Source organism: Vicugna pacos, chromosome 16 (assembly GCF_048564905.1).
Source record: "Vicugna pacos chromosome 16, VicPac4, whole genome shotgun sequence".
NCBI lineage: Eukaryota > Metazoa > Chordata > Mammalia > Artiodactyla > Camelidae > Vicugna > Vicugna pacos.
The window spans coordinates 33627703-33647671 of record NC_133002.1 but is presented as its reverse complement, the minus strand read 5'-3'; the positions used below and the strand labels follow the sequence as shown (position 1 = coordinate 33647671).

At 54.0% G+C, this 19969-nt stretch overlaps 1 protein-coding gene and 1 long non-coding RNA gene across 3 annotated transcripts; one reads left to right on the top strand and one right to left on the bottom strand.

The window, feature by feature from the left end:
* Positions 1 to 3028: 3028 nt before the first annotated feature.
* Positions 3029 to 10085, bottom strand: LOC116283840 (uncharacterized). Of its 2 annotated transcripts, none has more exons than XR_004193530.2 (4): positions 9994 to 10085; positions 9560 to 9685; positions 7322 to 7653; positions 3029 to 3292 (listed from the first exon to the last, which is right to left on the bottom strand). It is a non-coding gene; the product is annotated as an uncharacterized lncRNA (long non-coding RNA). The 2 variants fall into 2 exon arrangements; XR_012059585.1 differs by lacking the exon at positions 3029 to 3292 and adding an exon at positions 5198 to 6579.
* IGFBP4 (insulin like growth factor binding protein 4) lies at positions 8795 to 18996 on the top strand. Its single transcript, XM_006214321.4, has 4 exons — positions 8795 to 9436; positions 16158 to 16315; positions 17037 to 17171; positions 17760 to 18996. The coding sequence occupies exons 1-4, from the start codon at positions 9088 to 9090 to the stop codon at positions 17892 to 17894; spliced, it is 777 nt and encodes a 258-aa protein (XP_006214383.2). The 5' UTR covers positions 8795 to 9087; the 3' UTR covers positions 17895 to 18996.
* Positions 18997 to 19969: the final 973 nt, after the last annotated feature.

Here is a 19969-nt window from a genome sequence, read left to right as displayed (position 1 = left end):
CCTGATGTCTTGGGGGTTCTGGAAACCCTCGGCAACCAGAGAGGCCAGGAGGCTGAACTCCATCCTATACGTGGAAGGAGAGGCAGGAGGGGTGGAAGTGAACCACAGAAGGGAGTGTGTGTATTTGGGGTGGGAGGGGAAGGCAGTGGGGTCAAGCCAAGAGCCCTGATGGGAGCAGAAAGCTACTAGAGAGTTAGAACTTTGGCCTCACCTCCTGACCTCCGGAGGTGGGTGAGGAGAAGGGCCAGAGATTGTGTTCAATCACCAATGGCCAACAGTTTAATCAATCACGCCAATGTAATGAAGCCTCCATTAAAACCCAAAGGATGGGGTTTGGGGGGCTCCTGCATTAGTGAACACATGGTGGTGCTGGGAGAGTGGCTCGGTGGGGGAGGGCACGGGAGCTCCACACCCCTGTCTGCATACCTTGCCCTATGTCTCTCTTCCTGAGTTACATCCGTTTGTAATAAGTTGGTAATCTAGTAAGTAAAATGTTTCTGTGGGTTCTGTGAGCTGCTCTAGCAATTTAACCGAATCTAAGGGGGGGGTCACTGGAACCTCTTATATATAGCTGGTCAGTCAGAAGCCCAGGTGACAACCTGGACTTGTGATTGGCATCTGAAGGTGGCAGGGGTGGGGGGGGGTGCGTCTGGTAGGACTGAGCCCTTAACCTGTAGGATCCACCCTTAACCAGGTGGAAAGTCAGAATTGAGTAAATTGTAGGACACCCAGCTGCTGTTAGAGAATTGTTTGGTGGTATTGGAAAAATCACACCTCAGAATTGGTATCAGAATTGGTGTCAGAATTGCAGAAGGCGTTAGGGTAGGGTCTGAAAGGGATGAATAGCATGGGGTGCTGTGAACCTCTACCCACATCATCTGTTTCCCTGCTCATGTCTTTGGGCGTGAGACCCTTTCCTCCCTCCCCTACTCCATACTTGCTTCCTTGTTTGCTGGTGGGGAGACCCTCAGTAGAGGCTGAATGTCAGTGTGATTTGACAGAGCATCGAGCCACTAGTTTGTAAACTATTCCCTGGGATCTACATCCCTTCACCAATATAGATAGTCTCCTTTGATCCTCCTTCTAGCCCTACAGACAGAAGTAGGGACTGGCATCCCCATTTTACAGATGAGGAAACTGAGAACCATTGTGGCAAAGAGACAAGCCCACAGTGCATGGTGAATCAGGGCAGAGCTAGGATTTGAACCCCAAGCTCTGACTGCAAGAGCTGTCTGCCCTACAGCCTGGGCACCCCAACCTGAGGGCAAACTCTTCTCCATCATGAGCTGTCTGGTTTTCCCCTGGCTTCAGGCCCAGCCTCTGCTGCTCTTTAGATCGTCATGACTGGGTTGGGGTGAGGAACAGACTGCACAGATCTTGAGGATTCTTGGCTTCAAATATCAAGCCTCTGGAAACGGTGAGGGAGGAGGGTATGAGTGCGGGAGGAATGCAGGCTTCAGGAGGGGAGGCTGGGGTTATGTGGAGGAGGGTCTCTTGACAGGATGGACCTTATTTCTGGGTCCACACAGCTCTCTCCTTCTGCCCTCAAGTTCCCTCCAGCCCTAACTGGCCATCTTTAGGACTACCCCTACCTATCAGGACAAGGACAGTCAGAGACTGAGGCAGAAGAGGCCCCTGGCATGGAAATCCTGGTTAGCACTGTGGCTTCTCTCTGAGACCCTCTCCTCCTACAGCCGGGGCTGCATCCCCAGCACCTCGACTGGAGCACCAGACTATCTGACCAGTGCCAGAGCTGGGTGGGCAGAGAAGTCACAAAAGCCTCTGGGCACACAGAGCCCTGACAAGGGCAGGCTGGCAGGAGGAGAAGGTACTCTTCTGGGGGCTTGGGAAAAACTCTCCAAGGCTGGGATGTGCCAGTTGGAGCTCCATCATCACACAAATAGGTTTAAATCACATTTAGTTGCATGTGACCTTAAGCCAGTCTTTTTACCACCTGGAGTCCCATATAAAATGGGTTCATAGGGTTGTCATGGTAACCAATAGTCACGGCTAATATGTATCTATGCCAGGTACTGTGCAAAGTGCTTTACATGGATTGTCTCTGTAGGTTCCTGCACGGCTCTATCAGGCTGGGCTGGTTACCCCTCTTTTACGACAGAGGGCATTTAAGGATAAGAGGGAAGATGTCATTTGGCTAAAGCCACGGAGCTAGTAAATAGCAAATCCAGAATTCAGTGCAGGCATTTTGGCTTCAGGCTCTTACTCTCACTCACTTGGCTGGTCATGGCTAATAGCTGACACTCACTGGCCACTTAATAAGTGGCAGGCACCACTGTAAGCACTGTACACAGATTCATTCATTTAATCATTATAGCCACCCTATATAGTAGTCACTAAAGAGGAAAGATGAGGACACTCAGGCAGAGAGGTGAGCTAACTTACCCTCTATCTACTGCCAGGAATCTAGTGCAGGCAGGCTGATTTGAGAACCAGCGCTCTTTTAAAAAAATAAACAATAATGTTTCTTCTTAAAAAAAAAAAGAAAGCATAACATACATACCAAACAAACAAATGTTTAGCTCAATGAATGTTCACTACACTATGTAACTAAATAATAAGCATTTCCTGTTTCCCATAAGACCCCTTCCTTCTCCCCCAAAGTAACCTCTATCCTAATTTCTAAAGCCATAGATTAGTTTGGGCTGTTTTTTATAGAAATAGAATCATACAGTAGTAATCTGTTCAATAGGTGATAGATCTACGTTGTTGGATGTAGTGATAGTTTGTTCAATTGTAGATTTATCTAGTCTACTGTTGACGCCAGCGTTTGGCTGAATGGTGCTGCTATGAATACTCTTACACATGGGTTTTGGAATACACCCACATACACACACAGAGACACTTCTATTGGCTGTATTCTCCGGGTGGAATCGTTGGTTGCTCCCGAGGGGTTATACAAATTTGATTTCTTACCAGCATTGCAGGAGAGTCCCCTTACTCCACATTCTGGTGTTGTCGATATTTAAAATTTTTACCGATCTGGTGGACAGGTACTAATATCCAATGATGGTTTTCCATATGTATTTATTAAATGAAGTATAACCAGAAGCCTGTACTACGTATAGCTTCCCATAACATTCCTCTGAGTTTGGTGGAGTTATCATCCCAGTTTTCAGATTAGGAAATGGAGACAGGAGTTACTCCTCTTCCTCTTCCTCTCTTGTGATCCACTCACTTTTCCGGGAGAGGGGGGGTCTTCCCCACTTTTCCCCAGTGATGCTGGCATGTCTGGTTACCAAGCTTGGGAAGCCCCTCAGGCCAGGATGTTCTCCTGTGTATGGAGAAGAGAAAGGCTGGGGGGAAGGAGAGAAAGGGGTGGCGTGGGGAGGAGAGAAAGGACGAGGCACGAAGCCTGATGTGAGGGACCAGAGATCCTGGCTCTGGGCGTGGGATGATGGGGCCAGAAGAGAGGTCTGGGACTAAGCAGAAGGCCTGACCAGAGCTATCTGTGCGCTCCTCGTGCTGGCAGGGAGAAGGGGAGGCGTGCAGCTGGGGAGTAAGGGCCCCTGTGTGTGTGAGTGTTGGGATTTCTCTGGAACCCAGGTCCCCTCTGGGGTTTTACTAAATCTGAGGACTCCTCTGCGTGGTATCTAATCCAAGAGCCCTTTTGTGGGGGGTCTCTCTGGGTTCAGCAGTCCCTGGGTACAATCTCTTTGGGGTAGGTAGCACTGTTCTCCAGGGCCAGGGGAGTAGGAGACAGGGCCTGGAGGCCCTCCAAGGAGGACACAGGGTCTGCTCTGATTCTGGGCTTCTGATCTGCCAGGCCAGGAGGCACCTGGCAAGCAGACACCGTGCTCTTTGACTTCACAGGTGTTGGGGAGGCAGGGAGAATGATTTTCCCACGCTAACATCTGTTTCTCTCTGCCTAGAGTCATTTCTGTGTCTCTTCTTTTGCAAGTGTCCTCTGCATAGATTCTCCCAGGTAGCACCTTCTTTTTTTCCCCCCACCTCCACCTTCCTGGAGTCCTGAGCCTATGGTACAGGGGGCCAAATCTGTAGTAGGCAGCAACTGTATTTGGCTTAAGTCTCGGCTGGATTACTTACTAGCTGTGTGTCCTTGGGTGAGCCTCATCCCCACTCTGGGTGGTGACAGAGCTCTCCTAGAGCCCAATATCATTCACTTGGCTCGTCTCTGCAGACTTTGAGATTCTGCTGTTGCCCATAGGCCTGGAAACAGTGTCAACTCTGGAAGGTTGGAAGTCATGCCAGCATTGGGCGGAGGACCATGGACAAGGACTCCAGAGGTTCTAGATTCCTCCAGTGCTCCAGCTGGAATGGGCTTCACAATTCAATGAGTTCCCCTTCCCCACTGAATAGCTGGTAAAACTGGAGCTGAGGAAGGGGAAGTGGCCACAGAGCCAGCAAGGAGCACAGCTGGATGGACTGAAGATGTGAAATGATCCTGGCCAGCCCCACTGCAGATGGGCTCGCCTCTCCCCACCCTCTCCCCTGTCTTGATCTTCACTTCTGGAGCTGCACATCCTGAAGAAGGACTCAGGCTCTGTCCTCTGGACCAGACTTCCCTCTGCACTGTGGAGTCTTGATGGAGATCCTGGCTCTCCGGATCTGGTCTCTCCAAGTGTGGGGCAAGAAGGCAGCAGGACTCACATGCCACTGCTCAGCCCACACTTGGGATGACTGCAGAGGATGCCACACCTGGCACCTAGACAGCCGACACGGGGGGAAGCCAAGCTCCCTATTCAGTGTGGGCACAGTGGGCAGTCCAGGGCAGCCAGAGAAGGGGCTGGGAAGCCAAAGTTATGTAGAGGCCTGGGGCCCAGATTCCTATCAATGCCACGTCTACTCTAATCCACTCCATCCATCTTGCACTCTGTGCTGTAGTCTTTTGCTGTTAGCATTTGTTTAGAATGCTTCTGACAGCTGTTTCGGAAGGCAGTAAAACACAGCAGTTAATCATACAGACTCTGGAGCCAGACTGCCTGGGTTCACATCCACTTACTTGCTGTGTGACCTTGAGTAAGTTACATAGCTCTCTGTGCCTCCCTTTCCCTATCTTAAAAAGGGGATGATTCGGGGGAGGATATAGCTCAAAGGGTAGAGTGCATGCTTAGTATGCAGAGGTTCTGAGTTCAATACCCAAGTACTTCCTCCAAAAATAAATAAATAAATAAACTTAACTTACACCCCCCCCCCCAAAAAAAGAAGAAAAAAGGGAATGATGATAGTACCTACTTCATAAGGTTGTGGTGAAGGGCACATGAGTGAAGCCCTGGAAATATGTCCAGCATATGGTCGATGCTCATTAAGTGTTAATTTCATTATCATCTGTATTTTTGCCTACTGTATCGGAAGAGATGCTCCTGAGGGCAAGCCCATTAGATTGGTGGTTCCCTGAGGGCAGAACTGTGTCTTTCCCCTGGGAATAGAGCTCTCTTTCTTACTGATGCTCCAAGAAGCCCAGCCTCAGCCAAGTAGACATCTGAAACTGAGCCAACAAAGGAGGTAGTGAGACACTAAGTAACAAGCCAGTGAGGGTGTTGGGTGGAAGACGCTGGAGGGACTGAGGCTTTTTACCCCTTCATTAGGAGAATATTCCTGGCTTCCCCTCTTTCCTGGGGTGGGGGCAGGAGGTGTGGGACAGACAAGGATACAGAACAGAAGGAGGAATTTCTTTTTCGGACCAGGTTTCTGATTCTGGGGGGTTCCCAGTCCTCAGGGAGGCAGAAGTCAGGTGCAAAAAACCAATACGTAGCATCTGCTTCCCATTAGTCCCATTCCAAAGCCCTTTCTATCTTTCTTTCTTTCTTTCTTTCTTTCTTTCTTTCTTTCTTTCTTTCGGAGATGGGGGAGGTAATTAGGTTTATTTATTTACTTTTTTTTTTTAAAGAGGAGGTACTGGGGATTGAACCCAGGACCTGTGCATCCTAAGCATGTGCTCTATCACTTTGAGCTGTACCCTCCCCCCCCCCAAAGCGCTTTCTTGTCCATTATCTCACTTTCTCTTACAACCATCCTGTGGGGTAAGCCCAGTTATTCTCTCTCTCTCTTTTTTAACAGAGGATGAAAATGAGACTTCAAGGCGTTAAGTCTGTGTCCAAGGTCACATAGCTCTTAAGTGGCTGTGTTGCAACTCAAACCCAGGTCCAGTGACTCCAAATCCCATTATATACAGCCTCTCCCAGGCACTAGCTGGTGGTGGGGGGAGGGGGTGACACACTAAACCCAGTCCTCTGAGCGCTTTCAGTCTGCTGGGGGAGACACAGATCTTGCCACCAAGGGATCTCGAGCCAAGTGGAGAACTTAGTTTCCAGCCGGGAGGGATAGAAGGGAGGAAACACTTGGTGCCTACTGTGTGCTAGGCACTTTGCACAGGGCCATTCTTTCTCTCTCTTACCTCCCCACCTTTCTTTCTTTCTTACCATTTTCCAGGTAAGGACAGTGAAACTCAGAGAGTAACTTGTTTCAGGTTCCCCGGCGAGACTGGTGGCAAAGCTGGGGTAGAATCCAGGTCAGCCTGATGCTAATACCTGTGACTTTTCCTCTACATGGAAGACCATTTGCCTAAGGGTCACTTCCTCCATGAAGCTGCTCCAAGCCCTGGATGTAGAAATGACCACATGTGCCTCTGAGTCCCCACAGTGCCCCATATAAACACCCCCCAGGGACCTGCACTTATTTTATTCACGTATGTCTCTCCTCACTAGATAGTGAGCCCCTCAAATGTGGAGAGTGGTCTCAGCCCTGTCTGAATCTGTTGTATGTAGCACAAAGCCTGCATACAGTAGGTGTTCAGTAAAGGTGGTTGCATGAATGGTGGGGAGGTGCTTGGAAAGCCTCCTCACGTCCATTTTCCTGTCTCCTAGGAATTATCCCAGACAGTGATGGGGGTGCACCAGAGGATGGATGGGGGACGGGTGCTGGGGTAGGAATATGGGCATCTGTCTGACCTTGGAAACCTTTCCAGATTTCCTACACTCACCTGCACTCATGCTTCCTCCCCTGGTATTTCTCTTGGCTTTGGTCCAGCTTCTTCTGCCCTCCTTCCTCCATGTCCCAGTCCCTTATCCCTCTCAGGTATGCTGGCTAGGAGACAACTCTGGCATTGGATCAGAATCATCCTTCCTGGTCCCATTTTATTCTCACTAGAGCTTCAAGAGGTAGGATAGGTGGAGATGGCCTACCTCCACCTCAGGCTTCAAGGGGTGAGGTCCAAGTTTACACAGTAATTTGGTGGCAGAACTGGTGGGTCTAGTGATGGTGAAGGAGAGGGGAGAGGGCTGGGGAGCAGTTTCTGAAACAGGGACAGGCTGGGCTTCCCCCAGGAACTTGAGGAACCTACCTTTGCCCTTCTCCAAGGCAGATGGGGCAGAAGAGACCCTAGTTCATCTGTGAGATGGCATGGAGAGAATCCCAGAATCTTGCCTGGGCCGGAGCCCTCCAGCCCTTCTGCAGTCTTGATGGTTGCCAGTAGGTGCCGTCAGTTTGCAACTTTTGGTTCTGTCCCTGCAGGCCCAGCTGTCAGCTACTCTTCCTCCTATTGCCTGGACACTTTGCACTTGCAGAAAGTAGGAGAGGGCCCAATCCGGGTGAGACTGAAAGACCCCTGCCTTGGGAGAGGAAGCAGGAAGAGGGTCTCTGATCTGTACTTCAGCATGGCTCCCCTGCAGCTTTCTAGGCAAAGAAAAAAAAAATCCATCATGGGTCATCAACTATGCCTGGACAGGTGCCCTTATCCTGAAACCAGTTCCGGGAGAGCAGAAACCTTTGTGGGGGAGGATAGGTGAACACTGGGGGGACCTGAGAGACAAACTAGGAGATGGGTCCCTGCTCCAAATGCTACTCTAGAAAGTCCTCCAATCCCAGCAGGACTGAGGCAAAGGGTGGGGGATAGAGGCAACAATGGGATCTCACAGAGGGCCTAGCCAACCCTGAGAGCTGCCCAAATAGCAACACTGGGTGCATTAGAAAAAGGCACCCCTTCCTCAAAACCCTTGAGTGCCATCTGCTGGAAAACTGTCGCAACAGCTCTCCAAATCTACAAGGGCTACAAGAGAAAGGGTGCCCCCTGGAGTTGTGCAATGCAGAATTTGCAAACTGAGAGTGGCAACATCCCCAGCCAGTCTCCCTGTGGGAGTGGGTCTGAGCAATAGAAGCAAACATCCAGGAAGGAGAAAGGGTCTTGGCACCTCCCTCTCCAAGAGGGAGCTCTGTCAATGCCATCCTGGGTAAGGCAGAGGGGACAAGGGCCAAAATGAGCCCTAGGGAGATAGGGGGCAGGGGAGAAGGTGGGAAGAGACAAATAGGAAGAGAGCCTATTAACCTTTTAGGGCCATCAGGCCCTTCTGAGCCCCCTTTCCGCACCTCACCGGACTTGGTCTCCAGCGATTGAGGCTGGAAGCCCTGGAGTGGGGTGGAAAGGACCCTGGCCAAGGAGGCTGAATCCACGGAGCCGGGGGTCTGGGCTAGGAGGCGCGCTCGCAGCCGGGGGACTGCAGACCGCCTCAATGGGGTCGGGGAAAAATCCTGCAAGGTCGAGGGAGGGGGCCAAGGAGCAGCCCCCTTAGCCTTCCCGTGTCCTTCTCTGCCCTGCCGGGCTCCGGTTCAGAAGCGCAATCAGCGCCTGCCGTGGCTTCCAAACTGCGCCGCTTCCTTCTGCCGCAGAAAAGGACTTTGAGATATTGTAACGGCGGAGGCTGCGGCGGCGACTTAGGACAGCGCCCCCTCCCCCTAACAGCCGCGTCTCCCTCTCCCCCTCTCTCCCCTCCCCCACCTCTGGGACGGCGCTGGGGGTGTGGCCAGGGGCCGCTATAAAGTCCGGGGGAGCCGGTCCCGGGCAGCCGCTCAGCCCCCTGCCCCCCCACCGCCCGCCGCCCGGGCCGGGCCGAGGATGCGGCGCAGCGCCTCGGCGGCCAGGCTCGCTCCCCTCCGGCCCGCTTGCTAACTTCCTCCGCTCCGTCCTTGGCCGCCAGCGGGGCCGCCCCGTCTCCCCGCGCCCTCCGGGTCGGGTCCTCCAGGCGCGCCGGGCTCTGCCGCCGTGTGTCCCCGGCTGCCCGCCCGCGCGCCCGCTCTCCCTGCCCGCGCCCTGCGCCCCGTCCTCGCCCGGTCATGCTGCCCCTCTGCCTCGTGGCCGCGCTGCTGCTGGCCGCCGGGCCCGGGCCGAGCCTGGGCGACGAAGCCATCCACTGCCCGCCCTGCTCCGAGGAGAAGCTGGCGCGCTGCCGCCCCCCCGTGGGCTGCGAGGAGCTGGTGCGAGAGCCGGGCTGCGGCTGTTGCGCCACTTGCGCCCTGGGCAAGGGGATGCCCTGCGGGGTGTACACTCCCCGCTGCGGCTCCGGCCTGCGCTGCTATCCGCCCCGGGGTGTGGAGAAGCCCCTGCACACGCTGATGCACGGGCAAGGCTTGTGCATGGAGCTGGCAGAGATCGAAGCCATCCAGGAAAGCCTGCAGCCTTCTGGTAAGGTGCCCCTGCCCTGGCACGCCCTCCCTGGGGTGATCCCCTCCAAGAAGCCCCTTCCCCATTCGGGCTGGTCCAGAAAGCTCTTGAAAAGCCTCTATGAGTTGAGCAGAAGGCAGATACCTGGCAGGGCCCGACTGGCACCGGACAGGGTCAGCCAAGGAAACTGTTATCAAGTCTCCAGCAGCCTGTTGCCACCATCAAGGAAGACTCTGCCAAATCCCTCCATCTCCAACCTCTCGATGATGCCTATTTGGGAAAAGAGATCTCAATGGTAGTCCTGGCTGATGGTGCAAGAGTGGAAAATTAAGTGACCTGGTCTCTCCCGCTGCCTGCAAGGGAGCAGTCTAGGGCCAGATATCTGGAGGATGTGGATGATGGTGCTGGGGGAAAGGGGGCTTTCTATTCCTGATCCAGAGACCTCCCCTCTCCCTGGGCACAGATGAAACCCCAGGGGTCTGAGAAGCCAGGGCTTGGCCTGTTGACATTGAGGTGGGATGCAGTGGGACATGCAAATTAGAAGGACTTTGGTGGTAAGGGGCATCAGAGTGGCTCACCTAGCTCTCTGGATGGTATTGGGAAGGCAGGGGTCTCTCTGCCAGGCCTGGGCACCTGCTCCTGTCCTGGGACACAGGTTTCCTACTCCTTTCTCCTGGCAGGTGCTGTTAGAAGTGGCAGAAAAGAAACAAGTCTTGGCTCCCAGCCCAGAGCTGCAGAAACCTAACAGGATAGGAAGTAGAGAAGGAGGGTGGGGGAAAAAGAAAGAGAGAGACAGAGAGGTTTCGAAGGCCCTTTGCCCTAAACTCATTCTTACACTGTCTCTCTTTCCTTTTCTCAGCGACACTTTCAGTTTCTCCTTATAATCTTTCTCAGCCCTTTTCTTCTTTCTCTTACTCTTTTGTCCTTTCCTGCTGTGACCCTCCACCTCTGGTTTCACTAGTGAACAGCATTTTCACATTCTCCTTTCCTCACTATCTCCTGCCCATTATCAGTGTCTTTCTCTTTCTCTCTCTTTTCCCCTCTTTCTCCTAGCAGCCATGCTTCTCTCACTTTTGCTTGAAGTCTCTTTCCGTCGCTCTTTCTCTCCGTATCTCTGTCACTGTTTCTCTCTCGGTCTTTGTCCTTGTCTTTCTCTGTTACTTTTGGAATCTATCTAGTGGCCTTTCTCTACCTCTGCCTCTGTTTCCTGTTCCCCCTCTAACTCTGTTTTGCTCTCCCTGTGCCCCTGTCTGTGTCTGTCTCTTTTCCTGGTGCTTGAAGCTTCCATTGTTGTAGTCCGGATGCTGGGACTCAGGCCCCAAGCTTCCTGCCTTGGGTCCCAGACCGCTCCACTTCCTCAATCCTCTGCAGCTTGTTAGCCAGAGGAGAGCAGGATGCAGGGAAAACAGGAAGGAGGTGGACCCCAGGGGTCTGGGCCTCGGGCCTCTCTGCCCTTCCTGCCCCTGGGCAGCAAGAGATGGGTCAGCAGAAAACATTCTAGGAGAAATGCCAGCCTGGCACTGGCACATCTGGGAAGCAGGGGTTTGGGGGGGTGTTCCTGGGGGTATAAATCGCTGATCCTGGGGTAGGGATGCCAGTGCTCATGGGACAGGAGGGATACTGGGACCAGACCAGACTGGGAATGAGGGCTGAGCCTTTGGGATCCCCAGGTATAATGGATCCACTCCCCCCCCCTCCCTTTGTATTTCCATCCTCCACCGGCCAGGGGGAATCTGGCATCAGATAAGGTGGCTGCTATTCTCCTCTTCTCTCACCACCTTGGACATGGGGTGGAAGAGCCCTCAGGCGGTCTTGGGAACCCCTTCTTCCCTGACTGGGTAGGAACACCCCATCCCGTAGTGGAAGAAACTCTGTTCCCCGAGGAGCTTTGGGGGGGTTGCAGGAACAGTTTGTGATTGTGATGTGGTGGACATCGTGCACACCAAGGAGGCTTTAGGCTCCTTCGAATTACAGGGTCCAGGTCTCTAACGCCCCTCCCCTTTCCCTCCTTGCCTTGGCCTCCACCCTTGCAGTATAGGTAGATACCAGGAGAGGGAAAGGGGAGGCCTGGAGGACCCTGGGGAAACCAGGTACCTACTCAGCAAGCTGTTCATCCCCTCTTACCTCCCAGTCATCCCAGAGGTACCGCCTGCCCCGGCCTGGGCCGTACTACATCATGTGAAAGGCGCACCCTAGAGTTGTGCAGTGGCCCTGCAGGGTCTCTGATGAGACACGGTGGTTTGGCCTCCCTCCCTGCTGTTCTCTTTATCCCACCACTGTCAATAGGCCACTGTCCGTCCTACGGCCCAAGGCTCAGGCCTTCTTGCGTGGGGAGTAGTTTGGCAGAGGGATCAATCAGACTCTTCCTGCTTTTTCCTCTTGGGGCTGAGCTTCAGCAGGTGACTGGGGGTGGGCAGTCATTCGGCATGCCCCCTCCCTTAGCCTGCTATGGTCCGGCTGCCTACTCTTTGCTCCAGGGGCAGGTCTCCCCCATCCATCTCCAGGCTTCCCCCCATCACCACCGCCCTGCCCTCCTCCATGACCCCCTGTCCCAGCTTTCTGAGCCAGAAAAGGTTGTGGATTAACACTGCTCAGGCCATTCGAGGTGGGGGCGGGGTGGGACATGTGCGTCAGAAGTCCAGGATTGTGCATCAGTGTCCTGACCCTCGACTCTCAGAATCTGGGGGAGTGGACAGTGGGAAGGTCAGCCTTTGGGTTGGGGAGTTCCCAAGCTGTGCCCTGGGTCCCTCTGGGACAGGGTTAGGGAACAGGCAGGCTGGGTTAATTTTTAGTCAACACAGCAAATATTGTCCCCCCTACTTCAGTACTGGGAATCCAGTCATGTCATGGGAACAGGGCCTTCCCAGAAATTCTGTGCCTGGGGGGAGGGGGAAGGAGGAGGAGCATGGCTGCTTCACATTTTTCCTTTAGTTTTGGCAAAGCCAGAATTATTGGTGCCTCGGGTATCAGGAGTCTTTCCATTTAAAGACATAGTAGCTGCTGAGATAAGTCTCTTCTCCCCCCAACCCCCTGGTCTACTTCATTTTCTCATCTGTAAAAAGGGGCTGATGGTAGGACCCACCTCACAGGGCTGGGGCGTCTGGCGTGGAGTAAGAGCTCTATACTGGGGCAATGATGAAGATGGTGATGTAGAGGAAGGTGAATGGATTTAAGTGGAAACTTAACTCCTCCGATGCTGGGACTTTGGGGGACATGCAGGGGAGCAGAGAGAGGTAGGGCGGACTTCGGAGACTTTTGCTGCTGTAAACCCAGGAAGCAGAGGCCCAGCTGTCCTTCTCTGACTTTTCAGTCTGAAGCCAGCAGCATGGCACAAGGGTGAGGGAGACACCCATTGAGCTAGACCTCAAAGAAAGGCCTGGTACCCGGTGTGGGTGGTCTTGGCTTCTCCAGACAGAGTCCAGGGAAAGAAGGAAAAAGTCTTTCTTGCAGGTCAGGTGGGTGACCCTCCAGATCATGTCTGGGTAGCTGCGCCTACCTACCTCCCAGTCTCACCCTGGGTGTCTTGGGTGGGAATCGAGGCGAAATCATAGGGGTGAAATCCAGCAGCAAGAAAGAAGAAACCCTCTGGCTCTGACTATGAACTTTGCAGCCATTGGTGCCCAAACTGTGAAGCCTCTTCTTTGGGTGTTTTCCCTTTCTCTGTGGCTGGATGTCATTGGCCTCACGCCAATGGGGCGTGAAGAGGTGACCCGGACTGCCTGTGAAGCTCCACCTCCCAAACAAGCCTTTCAGAGGTCAGGAGGCCTGACCTTTGGAGGAGGGAGGTCAGGCCTGATTCCAGCTCAAGCTCAGTGGGTTTTTCTAGAGGGTACCACCTGGGTGAGCAGTACCAGCTGGACGTCCTGCATGAGCAGGAAAGTAGCAAGTCTTTAGTCAGTTTTAGAGAGGAAAACATTTTTTAGAGACTCAAGGCTATGACCCTCACCCACCCAAACCTAGTGCCTAGGGGTGGATCTCGGGGTGGGACCTGAGTCTGCCGGTTAAACAAGGCTGGGCAAGGAAAAGTTACAGATTAAGTGGAAAGTCAACACCCGGGTGCAGTCGGTATGCTCGGCCCTGGGTCTGTGTCCTGCCCAGGGCAGGGTCAGAGTGCCTGGGTGCATGTGGGTGTGCACGTGCGGACAAGTGTGTGTCCGGACACGTGATTGTTTGTATATGTTTGTGATTCTTGTGTCCCAGCCCGTGTCTGAGCTGGCAGGTATGGACAGACTCTGTGTGCCCATGTCCCTGTGAGGATAAGTACGGAGCCACCCTCCCTGTCTGCTGTCTTCTGCTCTAAGCTGAGACGAGAGCTGGTAATGAGTCTGCTGGGTGGTGGGGAAATCAAGGAGGGGGAGGCCAGGCAGGCTGCCTGCTCGGCTTTCCCCAGCTCACTCGCCCATGTGACAGGGGCCCCTGCCGACACAAGAACACGAACCATCCTTCCAGGCTCGCCCTAAGCCCCAGGTAACCCCGGGTTTCAGTGAGCAGACCCAGTTGTTCCCCTTAATGGTACTTCTGAAGTTAAGGGATAAACGTTCCAAATATCCCTTCATCATCCCCTGTCTGTCATTTGTGAACTTTGACCCATAGAAACACAATTTCGGAAAGTTGTCAAACTTCTGCTGCAGATCTCCGGGTCCTTGAGGCCTTTGCCACCGCCCGCACCACACCGCCAGGGCCAGGAGCTCTCTACCTCCCAAGGCAGCCCCGTGCATTAGAAAAGAAAGCAAACTCAAAGGAAAGACAACAAAAGCCCTCCGGGTTGAGGGGTGCCCTCAAGGTAGTGTCCTGGGTTGTGGCAAAGGAGTCCCTGTAATCCTTCCGGCCTGTCCCGGTAGAACTGTGCTCCCTCTGTTCCCAGCTCAGCTCAGCCTCTGTCGTCCCCACATTGTGCTCTAATTCTTTTAGGGCCTCTGTTTCCTTTCTCTCTGATCTCCAGCTCCAGCCTACACCCCTGCAATGCTGTGACCTCATCCACAAGTCTCATGGCTTTGTGCAAGGCAGACATGGTATGGAGGGGTGGTGGTCACTGGCCAGCCTGGGTCTTCTTGGCTAGAAATTTCTTTGGGAGGGTCTTCAGGGAAGAGCCTGGATCCCAGATCTCTGGTTCATAGCTGAGGGTGCAGGGTCCATCTTCTCGTGGCCCCCTTGGTGCAGTCCTGGTCTTCGGAAATTTATCCACCTCTTCTTCTGTTGCCCACACCAGCTGGGAGGGCTTGCTATAGTGGCTTCTCCTTGGTTGACCTTCGGGAACCGGTGTCATCTTTTGGGACAGAAGTCCCCTCCAGACTGTCCTTCTTGGGCTGTTAAATATGCAGAAGGAGAGATTGTATCTATCTGCTTCATTGATTCCTCCCCTCTGATTATTTTTTTTCTAAGCCAGCCCTGCACCCGTGACAAAACCTCTTCCTATACTTGGTGACTCAATTTTATAAATGTTTGGCGTCGAATCTTGACGAAGACTTTCTGGGGGTCTAGATTCCTCTGTGCCTGGTTGCCCTTTATCCACATGCTTCCCCTTACCCCCCCACCCCCAATGAGGAAAATAAAAAGAGAACTAACTCCCCAACTAACTTTGGCTTGGCCAGAAAAATACCATTTGACCCAGAGGCAGCTCTGGGACTGCTGCCACGCATGGAGGAACCTGCTAACTCCTCAGGAAAAAAAAAATCCTGACGCAAACCAGATGTAACCTTCTGTTCGGCTGCCAACATCTGGAATGCTGGCCAGGGCTCTGCGCTCTGGTCAGCAGCAAGCTGCCAAGCCCAAGCATTTCAGAGGTGGCGCAGATCTGTGGAGAGATCTTGCGTCCTCTTTCTCCAGCTCAGCCCTGCCTTCTGGTTTGGGCTGCCTGGATGGAGGAGCAGTGGTTGCAGTTCTGGGACTTCTGGATGAGATCTTTCTTGAGTTCAGATAGAGCCCTTAAGAAGCCCTTAAGAGCCCACCTTCAGGGAGAGGGTGGCAGTCCAGCTTCACCACCCCCATCTCCAGATCCCCAGTGCCTCGGCTCTGAGCGACAGATACGCTCTGGATGGGGGCTGATGTCTAAGGATGGGAGACTTTGGGGTGGGGGTCTGAAAGGATGTGTGAGGGTGTTCTCTTGGTCCTGGGGGCTACACAGTGTCACATACGCACACGCACACAGTCACACGCAGGCACACACTCTCTCCCGCTTCTTTCCTCCTGTCCAGCCAATAGAGAGAGTCCTTGGGCCAGATTTCTCATCACTCATGGAAACTTTGATTCTGGCCATTTGGAAGAGGGTCAGCCGAGCCGACAGCCCTGGGGATCCCCTGGCTGGCTCAGCCAGATGCTGAAAAGAGCAGGAAAGGAGATGGGAAGAAAGGGCAGACAGAGAGGGGGATGGGAGGAAGAGCTGAATGGAAGAGGGACAAGATCCGATGTGCCCCCTCCCGCCTGCCTTAGACCTCCCTGCAGGGCCCAGGGGACCCTCCTGCTGTCTGGGCAGCTGCAGCTGGTGACTCATCTGAGGGCTGGACTGGGTGGGGTGAGGGACAAGTCAAGGACCTCAAGAGGCATATTCTCCTGAGGAGACCCAGGGGAGTAGGGGGGAATCCTGGGTGCTGCTTTCATTTCTTCCCAATACCTGGCCCCCCACCTCTTCCCCAGCACCAAGCTGGAGTCTCCCCAAGAAGGAGGAAACAGACAGGAGGCTGGGGTGATGTGGGGCCTTGTCCTTTCCCGGTGCTGACCTCTCCCCATCTTGGCCCAACTGCAGACAAGGACGAGGGTGACCACCCCAACAACAGCTTCAGCCCCTGCAGTGCCCATGACCGCAGGTGCCTGCAGAAACACTTCGCCAAAATTCGAGACCGGAGCACCAGCGGGGGCAAGATGAAGGTCATCGGGGTGCCTCGGGAGGAAGCCCGGCCGGTGGTGAGGACCTCTGACCAAATGCGCATGTGCACAGGCCCACCCACCACCACCAGATCTGGATCATGTCCATTCAGCGAACATCCTTTGGATGTCTGCTGTGTGCCGGATGCACCTAGCACGCATCATCGGGACCCAGAAAGTCCTCCTTCCTATCCTAGACATTGCTTTCCTGCTCATCAGTTCTAGACACTGGGACAGCTGAAGTTATTGTTAAATACTGAGATCCTTCTGTACTGGTTGGGAAATAGTGGTGGCCTCGAGCCTCCTGATGTTCCTTGGCCCTTCCCATGGATCCCCGCACCCCAGAGCTTCTCGGTAACTAAAGGGTTCATGCTGGCTGTAGCAGGGAGCCCTGGGACCCTGCTCCAGGGTCTGGCTAATGTCCTTTCTGATGGGTGGTTCTGATGGATCGGTGCCTGGATCTTACAAGCTGTTAATTAAATGATTTCATCCATCCTTCCTGCTTGGAAATCATCCCCTTCCTGTCCTTCTCCATAGGTTCCCTTTCCCCACGAGATCCCTTCATTTCATATGCCTCCTTTTTAGAAGCTCTGTGACTCAAGATCCTCTTTAAATGTCCCTCTGCTCTGCCCTGAACCCAAGCCCCTCCTTTTACCTCACTGTGCCCCTGCTTGACCTCCAGGTCTGAACCCTCCTTTCAGAGCCTTCAGTCCTGCCTCTCTGCCTTCTACTGAGCAGTTTCCTCTTCCTCCTTTTCCAGCCCCAGGGCTCCTGCCAGAGTGAGCTGCACCGGGCGCTGGAGCGGCTGGCCGCCTCCCAGAGCCGCACCCACGAGGACCTCTACATCATCCCCATCCCCAACTGCGACCGCAATGGCAACTTCCACCCTAAGCAGGTGGGTCTCTGTCTCCATCTCTGCTGGCTTGGTCCTGGCCTCGGCTCCAGGATGTCCAGGATGTCCAGGATGGGGGCTCAGGAAGGAGGAGGCTCCCCATCCCAAACTGCGCCTTGTGGATCCTCCCCAAACCTGCCACCTGCCTCAGGACCTCAGCTCATTTTGCCCACTCAGTTGTTGGCAGATGAGGAAACTGAGGCCAGGAAAGGGAAGAGGCTGATCCAAAGTCACAGGGCACGCAAATGACGGGCCAGTTATTGTACCTGTCCATCCAGGGCTGTTTCTATCACCTCTGTGTTCACCATCTGTGATGCAGACCTGGCACTCCCGCCAACCTCTGCCCCCTGACACCCTCACGCCCTGCCGTCCATTCCTGTGAGCTGTTCTCCTTGTCCCTGGGTGTCCCCAAACTCTCTGGACCTTTCCTTCTTGGCCAAGTTTACTGTACTCCAGTCAGCTCAGAGGACCCATACTCAAGAAAGCCTCTGCCCTCAGAGGACATCTTGGAGCAACTGTCTGACTGGGGGGCTGGGCTGGGATTGGGGCTGGCTGCCTGGGAACTGACCTCTCACACCCTTGCCTTGGCAGTGCCACCCAGCCCTGGATGGGCAGCGCGGCAAATGCTGGTGTGTGGACCGGAAGACGGGAGTGAAGCTTCCGGGGGGCCTGGAGCCAAAGGGGGAGCTGGACTGCCACCAGCTGGCTGACAGCTTCCGCGAGTGAGCCCTGCCAGCAGGCTGGGGGGCTCAGTGCCCCCTGCTGCCCCCTCCCCTGGCGGCTGCAGAGCTGACCTGGAGCCTGGGTCTGAGTCCTGGCTCTGTCTCTGGCCCAGAAGTTTCCCTTCGAGTGTATGTGTGTGTGTGGTGTGTGTGTGTGTGTGTGTGTTTATGAGCATGAGTGTGCCTTTGGGGTGAGCCAAAGCCTAGGGGTGTCCTCTCTGGGCTTAGATAGTCCCAGAGGTCTGTGAGTGGCAACAGGGAGCCCTGGTGTGTTTCCAAATCAATCCTAGATTCATTCATTCATTCATTCATTCATTCATTCATTCATTCATCCAGCCGTCTGAAAACATTTCTTGACCACATACTACCTGCCAGCTCTAGTTTTCAGCCCTGGGGGCTCCTATTCTGTCTCCTTCTGATTTAGACATATGGGGCCACCTCCTACAAGGTGAGCACAAGTCTGTGGGACAAGAAGAGTCCCAGTCCCATTATCAGGGGAGGAGAGTAGACAGGGACCTTGACCATTGTCCCTCCTTTCAATCTAGTCATACGGTGGAGGCCATAGAGAAGGTGTAGGGTAGCAGGTAACTCAGTAGTTAGGAGACTCAGACCCAATCACAAAGCTACGGCCAGCCAGGCTCCCCTTCACATCCTCCCCAGGTCCCTCCACGGAGCAGGACCTGCAGAGAGAAGCCCACCTTTGGGTTGGGTGTTGTACCATCAGATTGGTTGCCTGGCAACTGAGACCCTGCCACAGGGGAGGGAAGAGGGTCAGAGGAAGTCCTGCAGGACAGAGGGCTGAAGACGTGGGACCCATCTCTGAACAGTCAGAATAGGAGGAAAGAATGCACAATCGGACTTCACGTGCCTGATGGAGAAAAGGAACCGCGTGCTGGGAGGTGAGGGACTTACCTGGGGTCTTGCTTCTTCCCCCGTTTGTGGTCACAGCCAGGAAGTCACCAAGCTGATTCCATCCTTCAGTGGCTCAGTGCCTGTGGCTCTGTCTCCCTCCCCACACCTCCTTCCCTGGACCTTCCTCCCCTATATTTCCTTACCCCTTGGGCATTTTCTGGCTTGACTGGATGGAAAGAGACTTAGGAACCTACCAGTTGGCTATGATGTCTTGTCTTTTTTTTTTTTTTTTTTTAACAAAACAGAACAAAACCAAAAAAAAACCAAAAAAACCCTAGAAGATGGTGTTTGGTTGATTTATTTACAACTAAGGGGCAAGGATGCACGGGGAGTGGGGAGACCTGGTAAAGGACTGCAAAGGGTCAGCCAATTCACCCTCCTCTTCCCTGCAGCCTCTTCCTAGGGGATTTCTCTGAACCCAAAGCCTGTGCTGTCTGTGCTCAGACTCCTGGTGGGCAAATCATGGCTTCTGAAGAGAGGGAGGGAGCAAGGACAGACCTGCTGGGCCAGAGCTATTTCTGGGATCTGGTGGTGTGTGAAGCTGGGGCATTTCCTAGGGCATCAGGCAGATTGGGTTTGTGTCTGGATTTGATTTATCAGTTTAGTTGGGGAGGTACTGCCCTGAAGCTGGGGAAAGAAGGTAAGCTCTCCAACACATTCCACAACTCTGACTGCCTAGATTCCTGACTGCGGGGTTGAGCTGAGATTTGATTCTGAGGGGTTTGGGCGTGGGGACATCTTTGATCTTGCTCTCCTGGGCTCCCCAGGCTGTGGGCTGTCAGCACCAGCCCCAGAATTGGTGCTACTAGATTCCTGATCATCTCCCAGTGCTCGCTCCTCACCCGCCCTCAACCTCTGGTGTGTGTGTGTGCGTGTGTGCGTGTGTGTGTGACTTCTTGGATGGGGCCCCTTCCCAGGAGGTCATGGACAGCCTGGGGACTGCATGGAGTCTGCGGCACTCTGGGGGAGCTCCCTCCAGTCCCACTGTCTCCTGGATACCTAGCCCCTCCCTGGCTTCTGAGGCCTCTCGATTTCACTGGTCCTTGATGTACTGGCACCTGTGCAGTCTGATTCCTGAGTCTGGGGCTGCCATCCTTATCTCTGTAGCTCCACCTCAGTGGTGGCTTCTTGCAGCTGCAGGAGATAAACAACAAAGTGACCATCCCT

Excerpts from the sequence above, each read along its gene's own strand:
- IGFBP4 (XM_006214321.4), top strand. The coding sequence starts at position 9,088 with ATGCTGCCCCTCTGCCTCGTGGCCGCGCTGCTGCTGGCCGCCGGGCCC. Across the intron at positions 16,316-17,036 it reads GGGAGGAAGCCCGGCCGGTG|CCCCAGGGCTCCTGCCAGAG; the intron begins GTGAGGACCTCT and ends CTCCTTTTCCAG. Across the intron at positions 17,172-17,759 it reads GCAACTTCCACCCTAAGCAG|TGCCACCCAGCCCTGGATGG; the intron begins GTGGGTCTCTGT and ends TTGCCTTGGCAG.